This window comes from Aplidium turbinatum, chromosome 1 (assembly GCF_918807975.1).
Source record: "Aplidium turbinatum chromosome 1, kaAplTurb1.1, whole genome shotgun sequence".
NCBI lineage: Eukaryota > Metazoa > Chordata > Ascidiacea > Aplousobranchia > Polyclinidae > Aplidium > Aplidium turbinatum.
Genome location: NC_137472.1, coordinates 50,364,898 through 50,386,229, shown reverse-complemented (window position 1 = coordinate 50,386,229; position 21,332 = coordinate 50,364,898). Strand labels below are relative to the sequence as shown.

General features: G+C 37.1%; 1 protein-coding gene across 1 annotated transcript; it reads right to left on the bottom strand.

Annotated features, from left to right (window-relative positions):
- Positions 1–242: 242 nt before the first annotated feature.
- LOC145782396 (protein YIPF3-like) lies at positions 243–21,054 on the bottom strand. The gene is made up of 8 exons (XM_082594182.1): positions 20,939–21,054; positions 7,459–7,653; positions 7,181–7,333; positions 6,514–6,606; positions 5,776–5,907; positions 5,367–5,483; positions 4,448–4,571; positions 243–3,114 (listed from the first exon to the last, which is right to left on the bottom strand). Exons 1-8 carry the CDS (start codon positions 21,002–21,004, stop codon positions 3,005–3,007), a joined length of 990 nt encoding a protein of 329 aa, XP_082450308.1. The 5' UTR covers positions 21,005–21,054; the 3' UTR covers positions 243–3,004.
- Between the last annotated feature and the right edge of the window lie 278 nt (positions 21,055–21,332).

The window sequence follows — 21,332 nt, the reverse complement described above, 5'->3', positions numbered from 1 at the left end:
CAGTTTTGTTTGAAACAAGATTTGCCCATGCCGTTTGGTGGTGTGACACTCAATGGTGACATACCTCTCACGGCTGTCGCAAGATCCCGAGGTAGCCAAGTGGCTAAATCCTGGACGTGGTCGGTCGAGCGATTAAGCATACCGTATCGACTTATCGAGGCATATTTACTTTTGCTGGTTCATAAAACGGCGATGTCGGTGGTACACGTCGGGCCCGCGATAAAAGGATATCACACGATTGGTACGAGTGAAAGTTACAAGCTTTAATGTTTAAAATACACATGAGAATCAAAGACGTTTGTTGGAAAATCGTCTAGAAATAAAATTCATATAAAATATCACGTTGCAGAGTGTATTGGCAAAACTGAAATTAATAACATAGATACTCGTGATATAGCGTACTGTGTTTTAACCAGGGCTGTGGAGGCGGAAGAAGATTGGCGTGTCCGGAGTTGATGTATATTTTTCGCTCGACCCCACATCCCTGGTTTTAACCAAGGCGACCCTTGTGTATTAACGTTAGTGGGCCTAAAAAAGCATTTCTGTAAGGATTACTGCAATGGCATAAAGTGTCACGTCACATCAGTGTAAAAAAATAGTTACAGTACTCAAACAATTGCCATTAAAAAAGTTCTATTTTTATTATCAACATCCAGGGATTCATAGAACTACGGGATGACCAACTAGGATCCTACTGTATCTGACAAGCGAAGGATATGCTTGTCTGATATTTGGATATCCCAGACTTTTATGAATCCCAAACTAACATCGCATATAAAATTGCTGCAATAGCCGAAATGTGTAACGTTAACACTAGGGTGGTCTTTATTTATAAAAAAAAGAGAACTTTAGTCTGATCCTGTAAAACTGTTCTTCTAATTAGACAAACACTCGATGGAGAAATATAACCTTTTTAGAAGCGGCTCAATAGGATTGAATTAAGACAAAGCAGATGCTTTCAGTATGGAAGAAAATATGCACAGGATACTGCGACTACGGTTGATGCCCAACGCAACAGCTCTAGATCACTTTAATGTGTTTGGCTGCTCACCCGAGTAAAAGCAAGATAATTTTTTGCGGTGGTCAACAATAACATTCAGAGGGAAGAGCAGTTGATCATCCTTATGGAAGCCACCTGAGTTTCATCTGTCACTGCAGTGCCAGATTCAGCATGGCGTTGTTAATGTTTTCTCTGAGCTAGCCAATTTTTGACATTCTGGCAAGAATGCAAGTTTATTCAAAAATGTTTGGACTTCTTTGCTGCAAAGTCGAGCAGTTTTAAAATTTAGAACATAAATTACTTTGGTTGTTGATTACAGAGTTCTAAGTGCAATCATTACACGCCTGAAAATTCATTTTCATTCCGAAAGTTTTAATGCATCAAACCAACCCACTTCATATACTGTTTTGCTCAACGGTTGAGCTTTTTAGCACACTCGTACCAAGAAATTGCGACACAAATATACTCTAAAAACCAAGTAGCTCACAAAATTTTGTTTGATGCAATAGTTCTGATTGACGATATGCTTCCCAAAGTTGCAAAGATCATACAAAGCTGATTTCTAAATCAAGAACTAATTGTGACCATCTGTACAATGTTTGTCGTATCCAGGCTTACGCCCAGTGATTAAAGATTTAGATTAAGTGAAGGGGAAGGCTTGGAAGCCAATCTTTGTGACCACCTTCAGGCATGCCTTTAAGTGTCTTGCCAAAGACACAGTCGCATGCTCTTAAGCGGTGTCGAACCGCGCCCTTTCGAACGTCGTATGTACATTGTACAATGAGTGATATTCATTAGGGTGTTTCATTTTTTCATCATTTTTGAAATTCAAAATGCCTGGGGTCCCATCTGGTGGTATTTGGGGTAAAAAGTTTACACCCCAATTTTTTTTCAATTATGACGTCATATTGAGGTGGTCCACGAGGTTTGAATTTTTTGGGCCTCAAAATCTCGAAATTTGGCCGTATCTCCGGAACCGCTCATCATAGATCGACAAAATTAGTATCAAAATGCGCAGAAGGGTCGGTTTCCTATATCTGATGTAAAGAATGTTAAGGTCTATCTGCTTCAAAAAAAAAGTTATTTTAAAAAATCTGATTTTTGGTATATTTTCTCCTGATGAACAAAGATCAGGTGATCAAGATAATAATTTTTTTTGTATTTTTCCACTCTTGTAAGCTGCTATTGCGTAATAATAGTTGGTGTTAAGGTTTCAGTACTGGGCTTGCTATCTGGTTAAGCAAAACCCCATCTTGCATTGCTCCGGGATCCTTCTTGGCGCCGTCCCCAAAAGAAATGAGATGGAAAAGATATATTTCGTTTATGTGGAACATGCATTTCAGGGTATGAATATCATGACCAACTTCATCATTAAAATAATTGACCAGTCGGTATTGACTCCGGACTTTTTTCCTGTGTTGAGAGCAGTCGTATCAGCCATGACTGAATATACTTGGGATAGGTGAACTCTGAAGCAAATAGACCTTAATATTCTCTACATCAGGTATAGGAAACCGACCCTTCTGCGCATTTTGATACTAATATTGTCGATCTATGATGAGCGGTTCCGGAGATGCGGCCAAATTTCGAGATTTTGAGGCCCAAAAATTTCAAACCGCGTGGACCACCTCAATATGACGTCATAATTGAAAAAAATTTGGGGTGTAAACTTTTTTCCCCAAATACCACCAGATGGGACCCCAGGCATATTGAATTTCAAAAATGGTGAAAAAATGAAACACCCTAATATTCATAGCTTTTCTCCGAATTAATAGAGTCATGTCTTACTTTCAACTTATTCCGTAGCAGTTATTTTTATTTGAACTAAAAAAATATCTTGGAAATTTTGGGGGAGGATCAGACTAGAAACATAAGGAACACCCTTATCAGCACCTTCAAACAGAACTGAATAAATACAATATAATCTATAAAATGAATCCACTGCTTTTTTCATCGCTGCAGCTACAAATATAATGCTTCCAAGACGTTGATACTACGTTGACATTACGCTTCAAGATCTCGCTTCGAACCGTTAAAGTTAGCTTGAAATAGAGCGGAATCAGAAGAAATCCTCATGGGGTTTTGCTGTGCTTCTCCAAGTGTCTCAACAATATCTGCATAAACAAAATGTAGAATTTTATGACCAGTTTCAATCGTATTACCTACATATACCATCGAGAATAAAAAAAGCTTCCGGGTCGGGAGAACACACGTCGAAAATGGCCGTCAAGAGTGTGAGTTGGTTGAAAGTATGTCCTTAGCTATAAAATAAATTAACTGCAGTGAAAACAATTGCAGCCATGCACTAAATTCGTACAAATAAAGATTACCTTTAAATTTTGTTTAACCACAGACAGATAAAAACCAAGCAACCACACGGCATTTAACATCATACACAGTCTTCGAAATTAGCATATTTTTACTTGGCAGAAACGTTGCCAAAGCCAAATGGCAAAAGTTGAAAGTGCCTCGGCAATTGATGTAAACATTTATTACGAAAAAAATTGTACCAAAACATAAAATGAGAAGCGAAAAAACTCCCGGGGGGGGGGGGGGGGTAGTAAGTTAATTTTGGGTTGATTCAACGTTCGAGTCAGCACAAATCGATTTAATTTTCCCGGCGGGTTATATAGCGTAACAACAATGCCCAATAAGAAATTTACGTTTGTTTTACATTAATTCGACATCTAGCGACGTTGAATTATTATCATAAAATAACGTTAATTGCGCAACCAGGTACCGGTAACAAATTAATAGCTCCCTGCGAGGAGATTGCCTCGATTTACGCATAAGCTAATATAATTTCGGCACAATTGGGACACTGCGAGCAACACAAAGTATGTTTGAAACGAGATAACGGAAAGCGAGGCGCAATAAGGAGTAGATGATTACAATAATCTGACGTCTGCTGGCGTTAAATCAATGCAAATAGGGTGATATTTCTATAAAAAATTCAATTCTCATAGCTGGGCACGTGTCTAAGTGCCGGCGAAGTAGGAAGTAACCCAAATAAAACATTCAGCAATAGTAAGATTGAATCAACATCCTAGTCTGGTGTAGTCTAAGAAAATTAGTTTTTTAAAACAACGTTAAATTAGTCAAATGTCTTGGCGAACAACCCTCCCAGGCTCCCTGCAAAACTAATTAAACTCGTTTTCCGACCTCGACTTTTACATTGTCGATTTTACTTTACAAATCTTGCTTCAAGTGTCCGCCACAAACAATTAGTGTTAGACCAAATAGGCAGTCTGGATGTCAAATTTCGTTTCCTCCATTGCCGGTCCGCAAGGGTGTTTTCACTTTTAAACCGGTCGCTGAGAGAGAAAAAGGGTTGGGGAACGCTGCATTAAAGGATAAGTGGGCAACTGGCTAGACGTAGCTGATAAATATTGGCAGCCTGTTATGACAGTTGAAAATGCAAATTTTGTTAGTACATGGACTACATACCTTCGACAACTCTGTGGTAGGCAAAATGTAAATAAAGCAAAAATAACATGTGGAAACTGACGATAGATAAACAGAGCATTAAACGTTGAGACTTTCCAACAGTTCTTGACAGCAATACGGTGACCTAAACACAAAGTAAACAGAACGTTTAATGTAAATTACGAGGATGGTTATTGTGTTGTCTATTTTGTCCATAGTTTTTCTATTTTTGGCATGTGTCACTGACAAAACTACAAGCCATTGTAATACCCATCATAAAGATAGAATGGTCATGGGCAAGGCATACAGCAAGATATCAAGACACCCTGAAAAAAACACAAAGTAGGAAAGCCAAAAATGAGATGGAGAGACGAGATTGATAAAGAATTAAGAACAACCAACAAGTAAAAAACACACAAACTGAGTGGATTGGAAAGAAAAGAGAAAGGTTTTCGCTCCGCAGTGGGATACAACCGGCGGAAAATGATGATAAGATGAAGTTGTTAAACCTGCACCAATTGTATCGCTTTAACATAACTGGTTAATTAGATGGTTTATCATGTTATTTCAAAACATGTACAAATGAGTGCATTAAAAATTGTAAAAAGAAAAGATAGGATCTCATTCAAGTTGGATGCATATGAGCCATATGAGATTCTTGGCTGACACTATTCGTAATTAGAGTATTGTTAAAGTAAAACAACTATAAAGAAGCTTTTTTCGTTCTTTTGATCTCAGCTTTTAATAGACCTACAAGCTACTGAAGATATGGATATTGACCTAACATACATTTCGTATACTACAAACGTAAACGAATACGCACGTTGACAGAAAGCATGAAACTACAGAGACAGTTAATCTGTAACAACGTCTCATATATATATATTATACATATACAGTATATAAGCAATGAACATCTCTATAGAACACATAAATTTACCATTCTTGCTGCTGAAAATCCAGCTCCGACTGCCCAAAGCAAATAAAAAATTCCATGGGAATAATGTGTGAAGTGACCCAAGAGAAGTATCACACAGTGACTGACCATTCCATAACCCTGAAAGCAATTATTTTTGTGTAAGCCGATTATTGAACTATGTTATTTAAAGAGAGAATAAAACTAGTACAATAGAACCGTGATGATTCAGATACTGTTTCAAAAGAAGGAAGTCAACTTAAAAATTTAAATCTAACAACAAAGTGTTCACCAGATCAATCGGTGGCTTTGTGATGAAATTCATACAGTTGTGAAACTGAGGATTTAGAAACATGCACATTGCACAGATAACACACGCTTAATCGGCTTAGATTAACTCACAGAAAAATTATTACCGTACTTTACTACATACCAGCAGTGACAAGCATTGCACGATGCTTATATAAGTGTTGCAAATATAAGCTAAAAAGTACATGAAGCCAGACACTCCCAACCAATATCCGAAACAAATTCCAAAAGCTGTACCCATCAATGTTCCTTGTTGCTGAAAGACACAAACTTTTACTACGGAACAAAATAACAAGAACAGGACAGATTGGAATTTTAGTTGTCAATTCGATGATTGTCAACCTAAATATTTAGACAAGACATCTTCCTGCACATCACAGAAAAAAGAATACTGGACTAAAACAATTTATATTGATAAAACAGTTGAACAAAGCTGTTGCATGTACGCATATAAAATACTTTAAATTTTAAAAGCACTTTCGTTGTACCCAGGCTTCCACCCCGATGGTTGAAGACTTAGGTTCGGTGGATAGGAAGGCAAGGAAGCCAAACTTTGTGTCCACCTTCAGGCAATCAGGCATGTCATTAAGTCTCTTACTAAAGACAACTGCTCCTCATCAGTGTTGAACCGGTTGGTTGGTTGTGAATCAAACTTTCGAGTGTCAAACTCACTCTCAGTTAGTACTTTACAGGGTAAAAGTAAACAAATCTGCATCAAAAATGTAATCCGAAAATAAACCAACAACTACCATGTGGCTTAGTACATCACTTTTCACGATGTCAGTAATTATTTCAAACACAAAAAATAATGGGTTGATCTTATGCAGTATAATATATGGTAACTTTATGTTTTTGCTCATACCAATACTGTTCCAGCATTCTTCATATTTAACAATAGAATTGCTATCAGGGTGAAGACTGTCATAAGCGGTCCATAAAGCTCATTTGGAATTTTCTGTATAAAACGGGAAAGGAAAATTACAAACACTGGAACAGCTATAATTTACTGTATAAGAACTGTAATACAGTAGTATGTTCATTGTTCATTGGCAGGTGAAAATATCCCACCTAGTAAAAACATTGCACCTCATTGTCTTATGCAATAAACCAAACACCATTTATGAAATTTTTTTAAGAGATACCTTTGCCATACCGTACTATGTGTTTGAGATAAAACTTTTCAAGGTTACCAAAAGGGCTGTCACTTTCCTTCTTTCATTTGGTACAAATATTAAATTTTTATCATGTTCTCTATTGCTTAATAATAATAATAACAACAATAATTATGACACTGCATTGCAGTTTGAAACCAACAAAAAAAGAAAATTATTTTTAACCACAACAAACTTGAGAACTTTAACTTTTATGCTTTGAAACCATTTTTTTTTTCTTGAAAACTTTTCATCGCTTTCTACATCACGTTTATCGTTTAAGTATAAAAACTAGTGCCAACATCATATTTGAAACGAATGCCAACACCTAAATATGTTTGAATGACAATATAAGAATTTTAGTTTATTGATACTTACATGAGGCTTAGAGAGTGAATGCAATGGTACAAAAGATGAAGCTAATCTAACCATTAACATCCGACATTCTATATCGAAATATGGTCTTAAGATATCTATATTGGCATAGACATTCAACATCTTTCGAGCTTGCTGCTGTCCACTCACCCACATCTGTTAATAAAAATATTTGTAAACATGTAAACATCCATTTTTCACACTTGCAGTATAACAGAACTAGATGCAGCATAACTTGTGGTGAAATAAATTATATATATATACAGTATATACAGCTTCACCTGATCAGCCATTGCCTTCCCCAAATTTCCACTAAGACCGGACATCATCTCAGAAGGATCAACCACCGAAGGTTGGTCAGAGTTGTTTCTTTTTGTAGGTAAAGCCTCTCCAACCTCTTCAAAACTTGATGAACCAGAAGAATCATCAACATTGCTCATATCTATGATAGCAGATGAACCTCCACCCTGGGGTGGCTAAAAGATGAATATAAAAACTTTAAGTTTGAGGTGGACCCTAAGTTATCATAGAAGAGAATCAGCAGCTTTGATGACTATGGTCTGCAATAAAAGCAAAAAATGTCAGCGCACAGCAAATAAATGCTTGTAGTTGAATGAGTTTCGCTTTTAGCAGCATGATCGTTGCTTACTTCACAGTGTAGATTCAAACGATCTGTTATAGCCTGATGCTGCGGGTTCTTTTTGGCAATATCAAATTACACTAGCTTTCGGAACACAGTTCCCTAGTAGAAAGCTAGTGTAATTTGATATTGCCAAAAAGAACCCGCAGCATCAGGCTATAACAGATCGTTTGAATCTACAATAAAAAGTGAAACATTGTAAAAAAATAGTTTTTATTTATTTGGCAGTCATTATTCAGCTTAAAACATACTGTATTTAAAATCGGAATGGCCCGTTTCGGCTAGTCCGATTCGGCTGATCCGATTCGGCTAGTCCGATTCGGCTATTACCCTTTTCGGCTACAGCCCGATTCGGCTAGTCCGATTTGGCTGATCCGATTCGGCTAGTTCCCTATTGGGCTACAGTCTTTAGCGGTTAGTTCCCTATTCGGCAATTTTTTGAAAATCCAACGATAATCCTTCTGTTATCCAACAAAATCCAACATCGTTTCTTTTGCATTCCGACAAATTTAGCGAAAAATGTTTGAATTATATTAAATTTCTTTTACAGTTGAAATTATCGAAGCTTTAGATGAGTGGGGTTTTGACCTAACCATTGAGATCTTAAAACTAAAAAGCGAATTAAATTTATTTTTGAACTATTACTGTTTGCTCAGATGAAATTGACATGTATCATGCGTCACCGTCTGCATGCAAACTTAGAATATATTAGAATCCTGAACTATTACAAAATTCTAAATCCAACGACGCTTTCTGTTTATTTACAGTAGAGAATTTTGTATTTTGATCTCGAAGCTTTAGATGAGTGGAGTTTAGACCTAACCACTGAGATCATAAATCATATTTATGACACCGGTTACATCCCTAGTGATATGGTACGTTCCATATTCATAACTTTACCAAACAAAATCGGAGCAACAGAATGCTCACTCCACAGAACAATTAGCCTTGTGAATTACGTAACAAACAGCTTACTCCAAATCATGTTGATGCGATTGAGACCAAAACTACAATCGGAAATTTCAACAGCACAGTTTTTATTTGTTCCAGACAAAGGGACCACAAAAGGAATTTTTACATTAAAAATGATAACAGAGAGATGTGTCCAAACTCCAGATCTTATCAACGCTTACAGTGAGATGATTTTGAGAGACATCGAACATATGAATGGAGTAAAGGTTGGGGTACAAAATGTAACAAGCTTGAGATACGCTGATGAATGATGATACAGTCCTGATAGCAGAATCTGCAAACGATCTACAGGACTTATTAAATTGTGCTGTCAATAACAGTACACGAATGGGTTAAGAGTTAAATTCAAAAACAGAATGTATGACCGTATCAAAAATGAAAACTTATCCAAATTGCAACCATACATTCAATGGTGTGTTGCACTCAATGGTGTGAACAAGTTGATAAATTGAAATATCTTGGGTACACTATAACTTGCGATGGCAAAGTGACACTGAAATTAAAAAGAGAATCGCTATAGCAAAGGATACTTTCAGTAAAATGAGCGTAGTCTTCAGGAATCGCAACATGACAACAAAGACCAAAATTAAACTTTTGAAAGCATATGTAATATCAATTCTAACCTACGGATGTGAATGCTAGACAATAAGTAACGATATGATAATAAGAACAGTTAGAAGGCGCCAGATGCAATTTGTAGGTCATATTTACAGACAGGGAGATTTGGGATGGGAAAAAGAAGCAGTGGCCGTCAAAGATTAACTTATTTAAACAGATTGAATCAATGGGCCACAAACACAACAGTTAAAACGAACGATTTTATACCAATGGCAAATGACAGAAAAGATTGGAAGACCATGATCGCCAACGTCTGTATCAGATGAGACACATAATCATCATCAATCGTTTCTTTTGCATTCCGACAAAGAAAAATAAATTGAATTGAAATTTAGCGAAACATAAAAAGCGAATTGAATTTATTTTTGGACTATTAAATTAAAATGTTGCTCACATAAACTTGACATGTATCCTGCGTCACCGTCTGTATGCAAACTTAGAATATATTCGAATCCTCAACTATTACAAAATTCCAATCCCTAGTTTAACAAGTCAATACAATCAATACGGTACATAACAAGTAGGGTGGGTCGAAACGGACTTTTTCTCCGATTTCATTGCTACAAACTTTCTTTCTTGCGAATAATCATAAAACGACATTCCTGAAAGTTTGAGCTTGATCGAACATCGTCTTCATTTCTAAAAATGCTGATTCTTGCCAGTGTTCACTACCTGTGAAATAAGTAGGGCCAGTAAAAGTCATTAAAGTCATATTTTTTTGGTAATGCAGAAAGTTGTCAAACCGATAACAGTGAAACAACGACGTTTCTACGGTGTCTATTTAAGAAGTTATAAAGTCATAAAAAGTTATATTTTCTGTTTTAGATCATAAAATATGACTTCATTTTTACTTCAAAATACAAAGATTGAGCCGGAGTAACTTTGTAAATGCAGTTCAAACAGCTCCTGTAGACATTGAACTTTGATAATTTGTGGAAGGGAGGCAATGAGAGTTCTCACGCTGAGTCTCACTTAGCATTGGAAGCAACATTTTTATTACTTTCTGTAGCCTAGTAATAGCGCTTGCTGTTTGATGTTAATTTGCATTGTGACATCATCTTGACACATTATTTTGCAACACACAATCCAGTCTCTGAACATTATAAACACTTGCAGTAGGCCACTACGTCGCTAATAAGCTGAACCGTCGTAACTCCAAAAATGCAGTTTTGAGAAAATTGAATTTTAAAGTTCACGCTGTGTTTGCTGTACATTGTTTGATCTTTCTAAAAGTTCTCTAACGGAAAAACATGAAAACTATACATTGTCTTTCATGGAGCTTTGTTGTTGAAAAAAAGATAATTCTTTTTTGCAAAAATTGAACGTTAGAAAAATGAGTATGGACATACGATAGTTTAACAATAAAAAATTGTCGAAATGTAGTTACAATACAGGCCTCGAAATATCCGGCGGTCATGGCGGACATGACCTCCGGAATGACCTTGAATGTCTGCCGAAGCCGGCTCATTGGTCGGTCATAAATGACCGCCGCAAAATTCATGACAAAAATAGAGCTAATGCAGCAAAAATATATTTTAAATTTGAATTGTAACAATTGTTTGTTTAACGCGAACAAATACGGAGCTGAAGCAATAATAGTAGGGATGTGCCGATTACAGAATTTTTGCCGATACCGATTCTTAAATATTTGCCGATTCCGATTCTTTGGTTAAATGATTAAAGCTGCTTTTAGTTGGCGCTCTACAAGTGGTTGCGATTTTGTTACAAGTTGCTGCCTTTGAAATGTCTAAAAGCGTTCACTTTGTCGCCTGCTCTAGACAGCGTGATTTTTTACGGTAGTTCTTCGCTTCTTGCGCGCTACAAAGTGGTGATAGACACGTTTTATTTGTTGTGGAAATCAGTGAAAAGAGAAAAATCGCCATTGCTCACAGAGTGCAAAATCAACGTAGCTTAATGCAGTGTGCAAAATATTATCTTGTGCGGTTTGCAGTATTTTTCTCGCAGAATTCAAGAAGGTGCCTGAAACAAGAAGAGAAAAAGACTAGAATGTAAAAGAAAATGAACGCAGCGGTATTGAATATACAAAAACCTTTAAAAAAGTAACACACCAGCCTTGCATTCAAAGTGCACCAATAGGCGAAAAAAGAAAAACATCTTGTGAAGAAATTAGTATTGTTTTCGAACGCAGAGTTGCAGCCAATCTTGTTGCTTAGCAAACACGTGAAGATTACCGGGTAGCTGGTTTGATTACGTTTGCGCAATCTCACGATCGTTTGTTGAACGCATTAAGCGTAATAGGCCAATACTTGGAAGTTACTTCTCTCTGCTTAGTAAATTAACATTAAGCAACTTTCAGTGACTACGAATTTTACAACGATTAAACAATAATTACAAAGAACATTTCCGCTTTTTAATATTCAAAATTAAAGGCACGTAAATTAAAATGCAATATCATCAACTTTTCTCCAGTTGCTGGAGTAATTCTGTTCCGTTGAGGCGTAAAAATATTGCCACCTGTGCTAAAAATTCGTTCGCTTTCGATCGACGATGGTGGTGACGAAAGCAATTTATTTGCAATTTTGCTCAGCTCAGGAAACATAGTATTATTTACTTTCCACCAAATCACTTCTCTTCTTGCTGCGCTAAAAATGTCTGCATTAAGGTATATTCTACAGAACAAAGAAAACTCCCTAATTTTGACGAACCCCGACTAGAGCTGGGACAGCATTTGGCTGTAACATAGTCCGTTTCATGGGTTGAACAAACAATCAAGTGATTATTGCGCAAACGAGGTAATCTTTTTTCACGTGTTTACTAAGTGACAAGATTAATTCACTGCAATTCAGCGTCTGAAAAGATATAACTTGCAACTTCACACGTTGTTTTCCATTGACGCCCTTTGTTTTTTTTCTAAAAGCGTTTTGAATCTTTCAGACTGTTGTTCTCATTTTCTTTGCAGTTTATACCCCCTCGCTTTTAACTTGCTTTTAGCGCCTTGCATACTGCAAGCTAATAACTATTACGTAATAATCCATTTCTCCTTTAACTTCTAACCGTTGTGTAATCATTCAACTTTTATATTTTATCTGGTCTGACTTTCTCTTTGAACGTTTTTCGTCATTTCAAAGAAAGAAAGTATTTTGATCTCGTGCCTACTAAACAAGAGTTTACAAAATGGCGGACAATCGTCATAATTTAGAGTTTTAGACTACCGCTCTCCGAATGCTAGTTGACGCTGATGCGGTTGTTCAAAGAAGCCGTTCTTTGATCGGTATTTCCACGCGCTCGCGCTACTTTTGATTAGGAAACTTTGATAAAGAATCGGCAATTTTTTCCGATGCCGATTCTCCAAAAATTGCCGATACCGATTAATCGACACATCCTTAAATAATAGTACAGGCAATTGCTTTAAAGATCACATTAAAGTGGCCTGGTTAACGAGCTGATGTCAAAAGTAGCCATTTTTACATCATTTCAATGCCTTGCAATGTTGCCTTGAAATAAAGTTGTCTGAACTTTTCGGCAGGATATATTGTATTATAATTTTAACAATGCGGATTATTGCGTTACATTGATCGTTTGTTAAAACGATACGTCACAGAGAAGCAAGTCTCAGCCGGGTTTCGCACGTGCTTAGGTGAATGTGGCGACCTGATTTACGCTGATTTCAATTGTGTTTATTGCGTCATTACACGACTGTCATTAACGCACTGATTTATTTGCAAGCAAACTGCTCCAGTACACTTCAGGGTCGGTTAATTAAGCCATCAACCATTGCAGAGTTATTCTGTTGTAGAAAATCTTCTACAAACACGACTACTGTGGTGTGATTTTGTGCAAAATCTACATGCAAAAAATATGTCCGGTTGAGATATTAAATGTCCGCTGAAAGGGCCAGTCTGGTAGGACGTGCTTGACCGCCGGACAAAAGTATAAATTTCGAGGCCTGCAATAAAACAGCAAAATTGTTATGCGAAATAGAAAGAAATATAAGTAAGCCTTGAATATCAACATGCAAAAAACGATTGAAAGAAAAATTAACTAAAAGAAAAGGGAGTGTTAACGTGAAACGTGTAAAATTACTTTCAGAGCAGAGTATCGTAAGTCCCATTTTATTATTTTATTTTTTTGCAAAACTATCGTAACTCCAATTTGCGATAGTTCATCGTTCTGTATCATCAAAACTAAAGCAGATGGACTTACGATGCTTTAACAAAATAAACTGTAGTTTATAAAGATATCAAATCAATCAAAAACGCAATTTTGAAAAATTTGGACTTACGATAGTTCAGCTTAACGGCGACTAAGTCAACCAGTGCTGAGACCTCAAGAGTCAAGGGTACTTTTCGAGTACAGAGCTTTGACTCTTACTACTAAGTAGCTTGTTTGGTAGGTAGGCCTACACATAGGCGCCGACTTTTATTTTTGCACGGGGTGGCAGATAGCACAATATGGCAACCTATAAACTTTCAAACTGCATGTTTTTGTTTGATTTTTACTAAGCATTCGAAAATTGCATTTTTTTAATTTGAAAATAGATATTCATTTAGGGGGTGGAGCTATCAATTATCGAGATAATTTTATTTCCGAGTATTTTATAGCTGTCATAATTTATAGCGATATTGAGCAGTTTAAAATTTTTCAAAAAAGATTTTTGGGAGAGGCAATGGAAAGATCGTATTTTATTTGATTAATAAATCCCATTGTAAACCTAACAAATGTAACAATGACTTATGAAAAGTAACAAATAAAACGATCCCAACAACAAGGAAACAAATCGTAGCCACGTGTTGCGTAATCTTCACGTAGCTTGCTTGATGTTACGCAAGTATCATGCTTGTGACAAAAACAATCATTTTCTTCGCAATACTGTATTGGTTCACCTCTTGCTTTACGTTGACTTGAAGCGAAAACCAATGATCAAAAAAAGATTTAAACGTCCGTTCAAATTACATTTATTTGCAGTAAGTAATGTAACCTAAACGGGGTGGCTGCCATCATGCCATAGAGGTTAAGGGGTGGCGTGGCTGGCCACCCCGCAAGTCGGCGCCAGTGGATGCATTAGACATTTGAATTTTTGTAGTGATTTTCAAGTGAAATAGAAGTGTTTTGTTAGTTGTTCGAGTGTGTTATTGTTCAAAATACATGTAAAAACTTACATACGAGTTATTAATTAGAGATTAGCATAAATTTGATGCTTAAAACAAAGTCATATATTATCATATATTTCAAAAAATAAAGTCATATTTTTCAATTTTTTAGGTAAAAAAATGGCCCTAGTAATAAGTAATAGCACAACGTCACTATCAAAGCAGTTGTTATTATTAGGGTAGGCCAGTCCGTGGTGCATTCCCAGGTCCAACGTCAATGCAGGTGAACAATGGTTGCGATTATTACAATTCAAGTACTTGACATTTCTTGGCACATTTTCTCAAATGATCAAAATATAGTCATCATAACACACATTATTACCTGATTTGTTGCCACACAAGTGTGGATGCGAGCCTTGCATTTCTCATCACGTCGGGAACAACGCCAGTATTTCTTAAGCCCGTCTGGACTATATTGAGCTAGTTGAAACATGTAGCCATCATGTGTGGATGCGAGTGTGGATATGTCACAATCAAGGTGCAAATGCCTCGCGATGGCTTGCTTTGTATCTTCAACGAATGTGCTATTTTCATTATGGAATTCTGGTGCGTTGTGTTATTGTCGGTTATGACCTGAAGTAACCTCTGATGACGAAATCTGTATTATGTAACGTGTTTTCTGGAATCATTTTCCCTACGTGACCTTCTATAGACTTCGGTTGTTTACATTTAAATGCTACGTGACCGAACGATGGTTCTTTATGATGTAACCTTCTCGAAGTTATTGGACTGAACAGCCAACTATAAATAGTGGTGTAGTTTGTGTAATGTTTATTCTGAGATTCTGAGATTATTATTATGGGAGTTGTATTATGATGAGTTGGTGATGAGAGTTCATTATTGTAGTAGTAGCAGTTGTTAATAGACGCAAAGATTATTGTTGATCGAGAGTGGAAGTATTGAATACGAGTACTGTAAAGCAAAGTTGATGCTAATATAATTTCTGATTGAAATTAGAATCGTATGAGAAGCTGTGAGTGGATCACGTTAAACTCGATCAATAGTCGCAAGCATTGGAATCTATTGCTGTTTACTATTACTTTGATTAATTGTTGGAAGTGGTGAACCATTCGTTGGAGTCCTTCAAGCGTTTTTATATATCATTTCACCAGTAGAACTATCCGTGAATTTAATTGACTGCTTTTCGGTTTGACCCATTAAACTACGTCATTGAACCTTTCCAAGTCTTTTTCCTGGTAAGAGATAGAAAGAAATCGTGACATTCTGGGGGCTCGTCCGGGATTTAACCGAAAAGATTTAACCGAAAAACCGAAGAATACCAAAGATTTATTGAAAGAATAATAAATTAATGTCAAGATGGCGGATACTGTCAAACATGAGATGATTGAAGACTTACGGAGCATGGCTGAACGAATGGGGCTGAGTGACAATGAAAAGTCTCAGTTTGTGATGGAAGAGTATCACAAGATAATGGACCAAAAAGCTCAGCGAGAAGCTGACGAAAGAGAAAATAGAAGAGCTGCTCGTGAAATAAGGAAAGCAGAACTTGAAGCTGAAGAAAAGCGAGCACAATTTGAAGCTGAAGCAGAGGAGAAGCGGGCGCAGCGCGAAGCTGAAGAAAAACAAGCTCAACGAGAAGCTGAAGAGAAACAAGCGCAGCGCGAAGCTGAAGCTGAAGAAAAACAAGCTCAACGAGAAGCTGAAGAGAAACAAGCGCAGCGCGAAGCAGAAGAAAGAAGAGCGCAATATGAATTGGAAAAGTTAAAACTTGAATTAGAAAGACAAAAGCTGGACATTGGTGAGCGATCTAATTCTACTAATGATAATGCTCGAGATGTTATTGTGGCGCAAGTTAGACGTCCAGATTTGCCATCATTTGTTGAAGAAAAAGATGAGTTGGATAGTTATTTGTTAAGATTTGAAAGATATGCTACAATAGCCAAATTGGAGAAGTCGACGTGGGCTACCCAGCTAAGCATGTTACTATCGGGACAAGCTCTTGATGTATATTCAAGACTTTCGCAAGAAGAAGCCATGAACTACGACAGATTGAAGTTAGCTCTGTTAAAGCGATACAATTTTACCGAGCATGGATACCGTCAAAGATTCCGTGAGGCAAAGCCTGAAAAACACGAAAGCCCAGGTCAATTTATTGAACGTTTAAGAAACCTTTTGTTAAAGTGGTTTGAGCTTTCGGGGGCCGATCAATCATTGGACGGATTGGCAAACCTTATAGTTAAGGAACAATTCACAGATTCATGTTCAAAAAATCTGTCTGTTTATTTAATGGAGAGAAGTCCAAAGAATCTAGAAGAAATAGCCAGTGTGGCAGAACAGTACTTAGTTGCTCATGATGAGAAGTTGTCGACTGAAGAAACGTTGTCATGCGATAATGACGAGGAGCAAACAAATAATTTTAAAGGAGGTGCTGTTCCAAGAGAAGTACGTTGTTTTAATTGTAATGGCTTAGGTCATAAATCTGTTAACTGCCGGAGGAAGACTAACAGAAATCATCAGGAATCGAGGAAGTGGTGCAATCGTTGCAATAGGCAAGGACACGAAGCGAAGGAATGCAAGGACAAGTCGTTTTCCTTACCTAATCAGTCTGGAAAAGATAAAGACACGGACGTTTATCGATGCGGTTGTGCGTTAATGATTCCTGAACCCACGCTTGACGAGGAGAATCCGGATGAAAATGTTTGCGGATAAATAATACCTGAAGATCACCTGCCAGTAGTGGATGGAAAAGTTGGAGACAAAAAGGTAAAAGTTTTACGTGATTCTGGTTCTACTGGTATAATAGTGAGGAGAGATTTGGTTAAAGACAGTCAATTAACGGGAAAAACTGGCCATGTGACAAAAATAGATACCACTTCAATCCAAGGACCGTTAGCGATGATATCTATCGAAACTCCGTATTGTAGTGGGACTGTGAAAGCGTTATGTTTACAAAACTCTTTAGTTGATCTGATAATCGGAAATGTTATTGAGAGAGATTCTGAAGTTACTTGTTATTCTTGTGGCAAGAATGGTCACTTTGCTCAAGATTGTTCTGCAGATAATCAGCAACGATCTCACGATGATGGATATTACGAGCGCGAAGAACCGAGGAGAAGAGGCAGGCGACGACCATTTGGAGTTTGCTATAGATGCGGTAGACGCGGATATTTCGCCAGGGAGTGCGTTGCTGACGGCGGACATTCGGAAAATAGACGTTGCCGTGACAACCACTGCTACCGATGTGGGGAGATTGGACACATAGCCAGGAGCTGCCCTTTTGATGAAAAGGCTTGCTACAATTGTCGTAAAGAAGGTCATCTCGCCAAGGACTGTCCGGAGAGGAGATGTTTCCGATGTAGGAAAATGGGTCATCTCGCTCGCCGATGCACTGAAGATGTTGAGGACGTTGGAGACTTTCGCAGAAAACGTGACTATTGTTTTAAGAAAAGCTATCGTTGGTAGATCATGCAACGATAGACTTATGAGAACTGATTATTGAGTAATTAATTGTTTTATGGTGTGTTTTGTATTGATTGTGTTGTTATATTGTTTGCAACAATATTCTAAGGGGGGGCGTATGTCACAATCAAGGTGCAAATGCCTCGCGATGGCTTGCTTTGTATCTTCAACGAATGTGCTATTTTCATTATGGAATTCTGGTGCGTTGTGTTATTGTCGGTTATGACCTGAAGTAACCTCTGATGACGAAATCTGTATTATGTAACGTGTTTTCTGGAATCATTTTCCCTACGTGACCTTCTATAGACTTCGGTTGTTTACATTTAAATGCTACGTGACCGAACGATGGTTCTTTATGATGTAACCTTCTCGAAGTTATTGGACTGAACAGCCAACTATAAATAGTGGTGTAGTTTGTGTAATGTTTATTCTGAGATTCTGAGATTATTATTATGGGAGTTGTATTATGATGAGTTGGTGATGAGAGTTCATTATTGTAGTAGTAGCAGTTGTTAATAGACGCAAAGATTATTGTTGATCGAGAGTGGAAGTATTGAATACGAGTACTGTAAAGCAAAGTTGATGCTAATATAATTTCTGATTGAAATTAGAATCGTATGAGAAGCTGTGAGTGGATCACGTTAAACTCGATCAATAGTCGCAAGCATTGGAATCTATTGCTGTTTACTATTACTTTGATTAATTGTTGGAAGTGGTGAACCATTCGTTGGAGTCCTTCAAGCGTTTTTATATATCATTTCACCAGTAGAACTATCCGTGAATTTAATTGACTGCTTTTCGGTTTGACCCATTAAACTACGTCATTGAACCTTTCCAAGTCTTTTTCCTGGTAAGAGATAGAAAGAAATCGTGACAGTCATCATAACACACATTATTACCTGATTTGTTGCCACACAAGTGTGGATGCGAGCCTTGCATTTCTCATCACGTCGGGAACAACGCCAGTATTTCTTAAGCCCGTCTGGACTATATTGAGCTAGTTGAAACATGTAGCCATCATGTAGAAAAACCTCACCTTTGCGCTGCGTACTAATCGATTCCTCTGCCATGATCAAGTAACATCAACTGAGAGTCTAACGAAGGAACTAACCAAAGGAATTTCAGGTCATGTAACGCCGAAACCCAGGTTTACTCTAAACTGCCACTTAGGTTTTAACTTCATCTTTTATTGCAAACGCTATTTGGCAACTGTCTTTTTTTCGTTGACACGTTTTCGCTGAGACTTTATCTCATTAACCCCTATTGGTAATTATGAAAACTGTTGTTTTCATGTAAAACACATATTTTGAACGAACCCAGACATCAAAACTCGTCATTTTTACATTGATTCAACGTCTGCAGACGTTGAATGAATGTAAAAATGACAGATTTTGCCGTCTGGGAAGGCACTCAAAGGTAAACACTGGAAAAATGCAAGAATGCAAAAGATACCATATTGTCGAATTAAAATACAAAATTCTCTAAATAAACAGAAGAACCGGACATACATTTCTCTGTCATCATTTTTAATGTAAAAAATTCCTTTTGTGGTCCCTTTGTCTGGAACAAATAAAAACTGTGCTGTTGAAATTTCCGATTGTAGTTTTGGTCTCAATCTCATCAACATGATTCGGAGTAAGCTGTTTGTTACGTAATTCACAAGGCTAATTGTTCTGTGGAGTGACCATTCTGTTGCTCCGGTTTTCTTTGGTAAAGTTATGAATATGGAACGTACCATATCACTAGGGATGTAACCGGTGTCATAAATATGATTTATGATCTCAGTGGTTAGGTCTAAACTCCACTCATCTAAAGCTTCGAGATCAAAATACAAAATTCTCTACAGTAAATAAACAGAAAGCGTCGTTGGATTTAGAATTTTGTAATAGTTGAGGATTCTAATATATTCTAAGTTTGCATGCAGACGGCGACGCATGATACATGTCAATTTTATCTGAGCAAACATTGATAGTTCAAAAATAAATTTAATTCGCTTTTTAGTTTTAAGATCTCAATGGTTAGGTCTAAACCCCACTCATCTAAAGCTTCGATGATTTCAACTATAAAAGAAGCGATATTACAACATTCTCTAAATAAACAGAAGACGTTGTTGTCCATTTTATGTGAGCAAACAGTTCAATTTAATAGTTCAAACATTTTTCGCTAAATTTCATTTCAATTTGTTTTTCTTTGTCGGAATGCAAAAGAAACGATGTTGGATTACAGAAGGATTATCGTTGGATTTTCAAAAAATTGCCGAATAGGGAACTAACCGATAAAGACTGTAGCCCAATAGGGAACTAGCCGAATCGGATCAGCCAAATCGGACTAGCCGAATCGGGCTGTAGCCGAAAAGGGTAATAGCCGAATCGGACTAGCCGAATCGGATCAGCCGAATCGGACTAGCCGAATAGTAGCAGACCCATTTAAAATACCATTTGCGACTTCACTAAAACTGTGCAAACATGTTGCATAATAATTACACACACTTTTTTCTTACCCAGACTTCAAAGTGATATCTGGTGATGTTGTCAAGCTGATTATGAGTGTGAATATGAGCAATAAATGTGCTAACCTGTGACAACTTACTATATAAAAAATTAAATATGATCAGTGACATAGATATAGTCACTTCTAACATGCTCACTGCTCAGCAACTATGATCTAACACAAGTTTAATACATAATGCACATATATCATAAGCAAACCTATGCAACAATAGATACAATTAAATGTACTTTGAAAGTGTACCCAGACAACCACTGTATCTGGTCCGGGATGGCATTGCATTTTCCTAGTACAGCTAGAGTACAAGAAAAGTTATTACCCATCTTATAAAGTACCACTCAAATTATGCATATGTAAATAAATTTCCAATCTAAGGTTTACCAGTATGCTATTGTTTGATCATCTAAAGGAGTAAAAACCTTTTAGGCAGTTAATCAACAATGCCTTTTAGTCGAAATTATAGAAAGTCCGCCTAAAGCTAGCTGAACATACCTTGGAAGAAAACCCTTGTTCATCGCCACTGCTAAATCCTCCCCAGTCATCTGTTGATGAAGTCATTGTCCAAAGGTGAAACAATAAATATTAATATGTGCTACACTAACTTTAAGCTAAATTTGAAAAACACATATGATTTAAATATAGCAGCTGACAAAAACAACATTATATGTGATTATGTCAATCCTCCAATTGATTGATTGAATCTTTATCCTCAGACTGGGAAAGCTTTTTGCAGAGCTTAATCCTGGCAGTTTTGCATACTTGTAGAGACTTTGAACCACTGACGCAGGCACGGTCATCAAGATTAACAGATTGAAGTTTCCGATGGTTGAAGTGTTGTGGCCAGGAATTATTCCATCTATTAGATGCCGCTGAATGGAGAGCAGTC

Excerpts from the sequence above, each read along its gene's own strand:
- LOC145782396 (XM_082594182.1), bottom strand. The coding sequence starts at position 21,004 with ATGACTTCATCAACAGATGACTGGGGAGGATTTAGCAGTGGCGATGAA. Across the intron at positions 5,908-6,513 it reads AGAATGCTGGAACAGTATTG|CAACAAGGAACATTGATGGG; the intron begins GTATGAGCAAAA and ends TGTGTCTTTCAG. Across the intron at positions 4,572-5,366 it reads GATTTTCAGCAGCAAGAATG|GTCACCGTATTGCTGTCAAG; the intron begins GTAAATTTATGT and ends CTTTGTGTTTAG.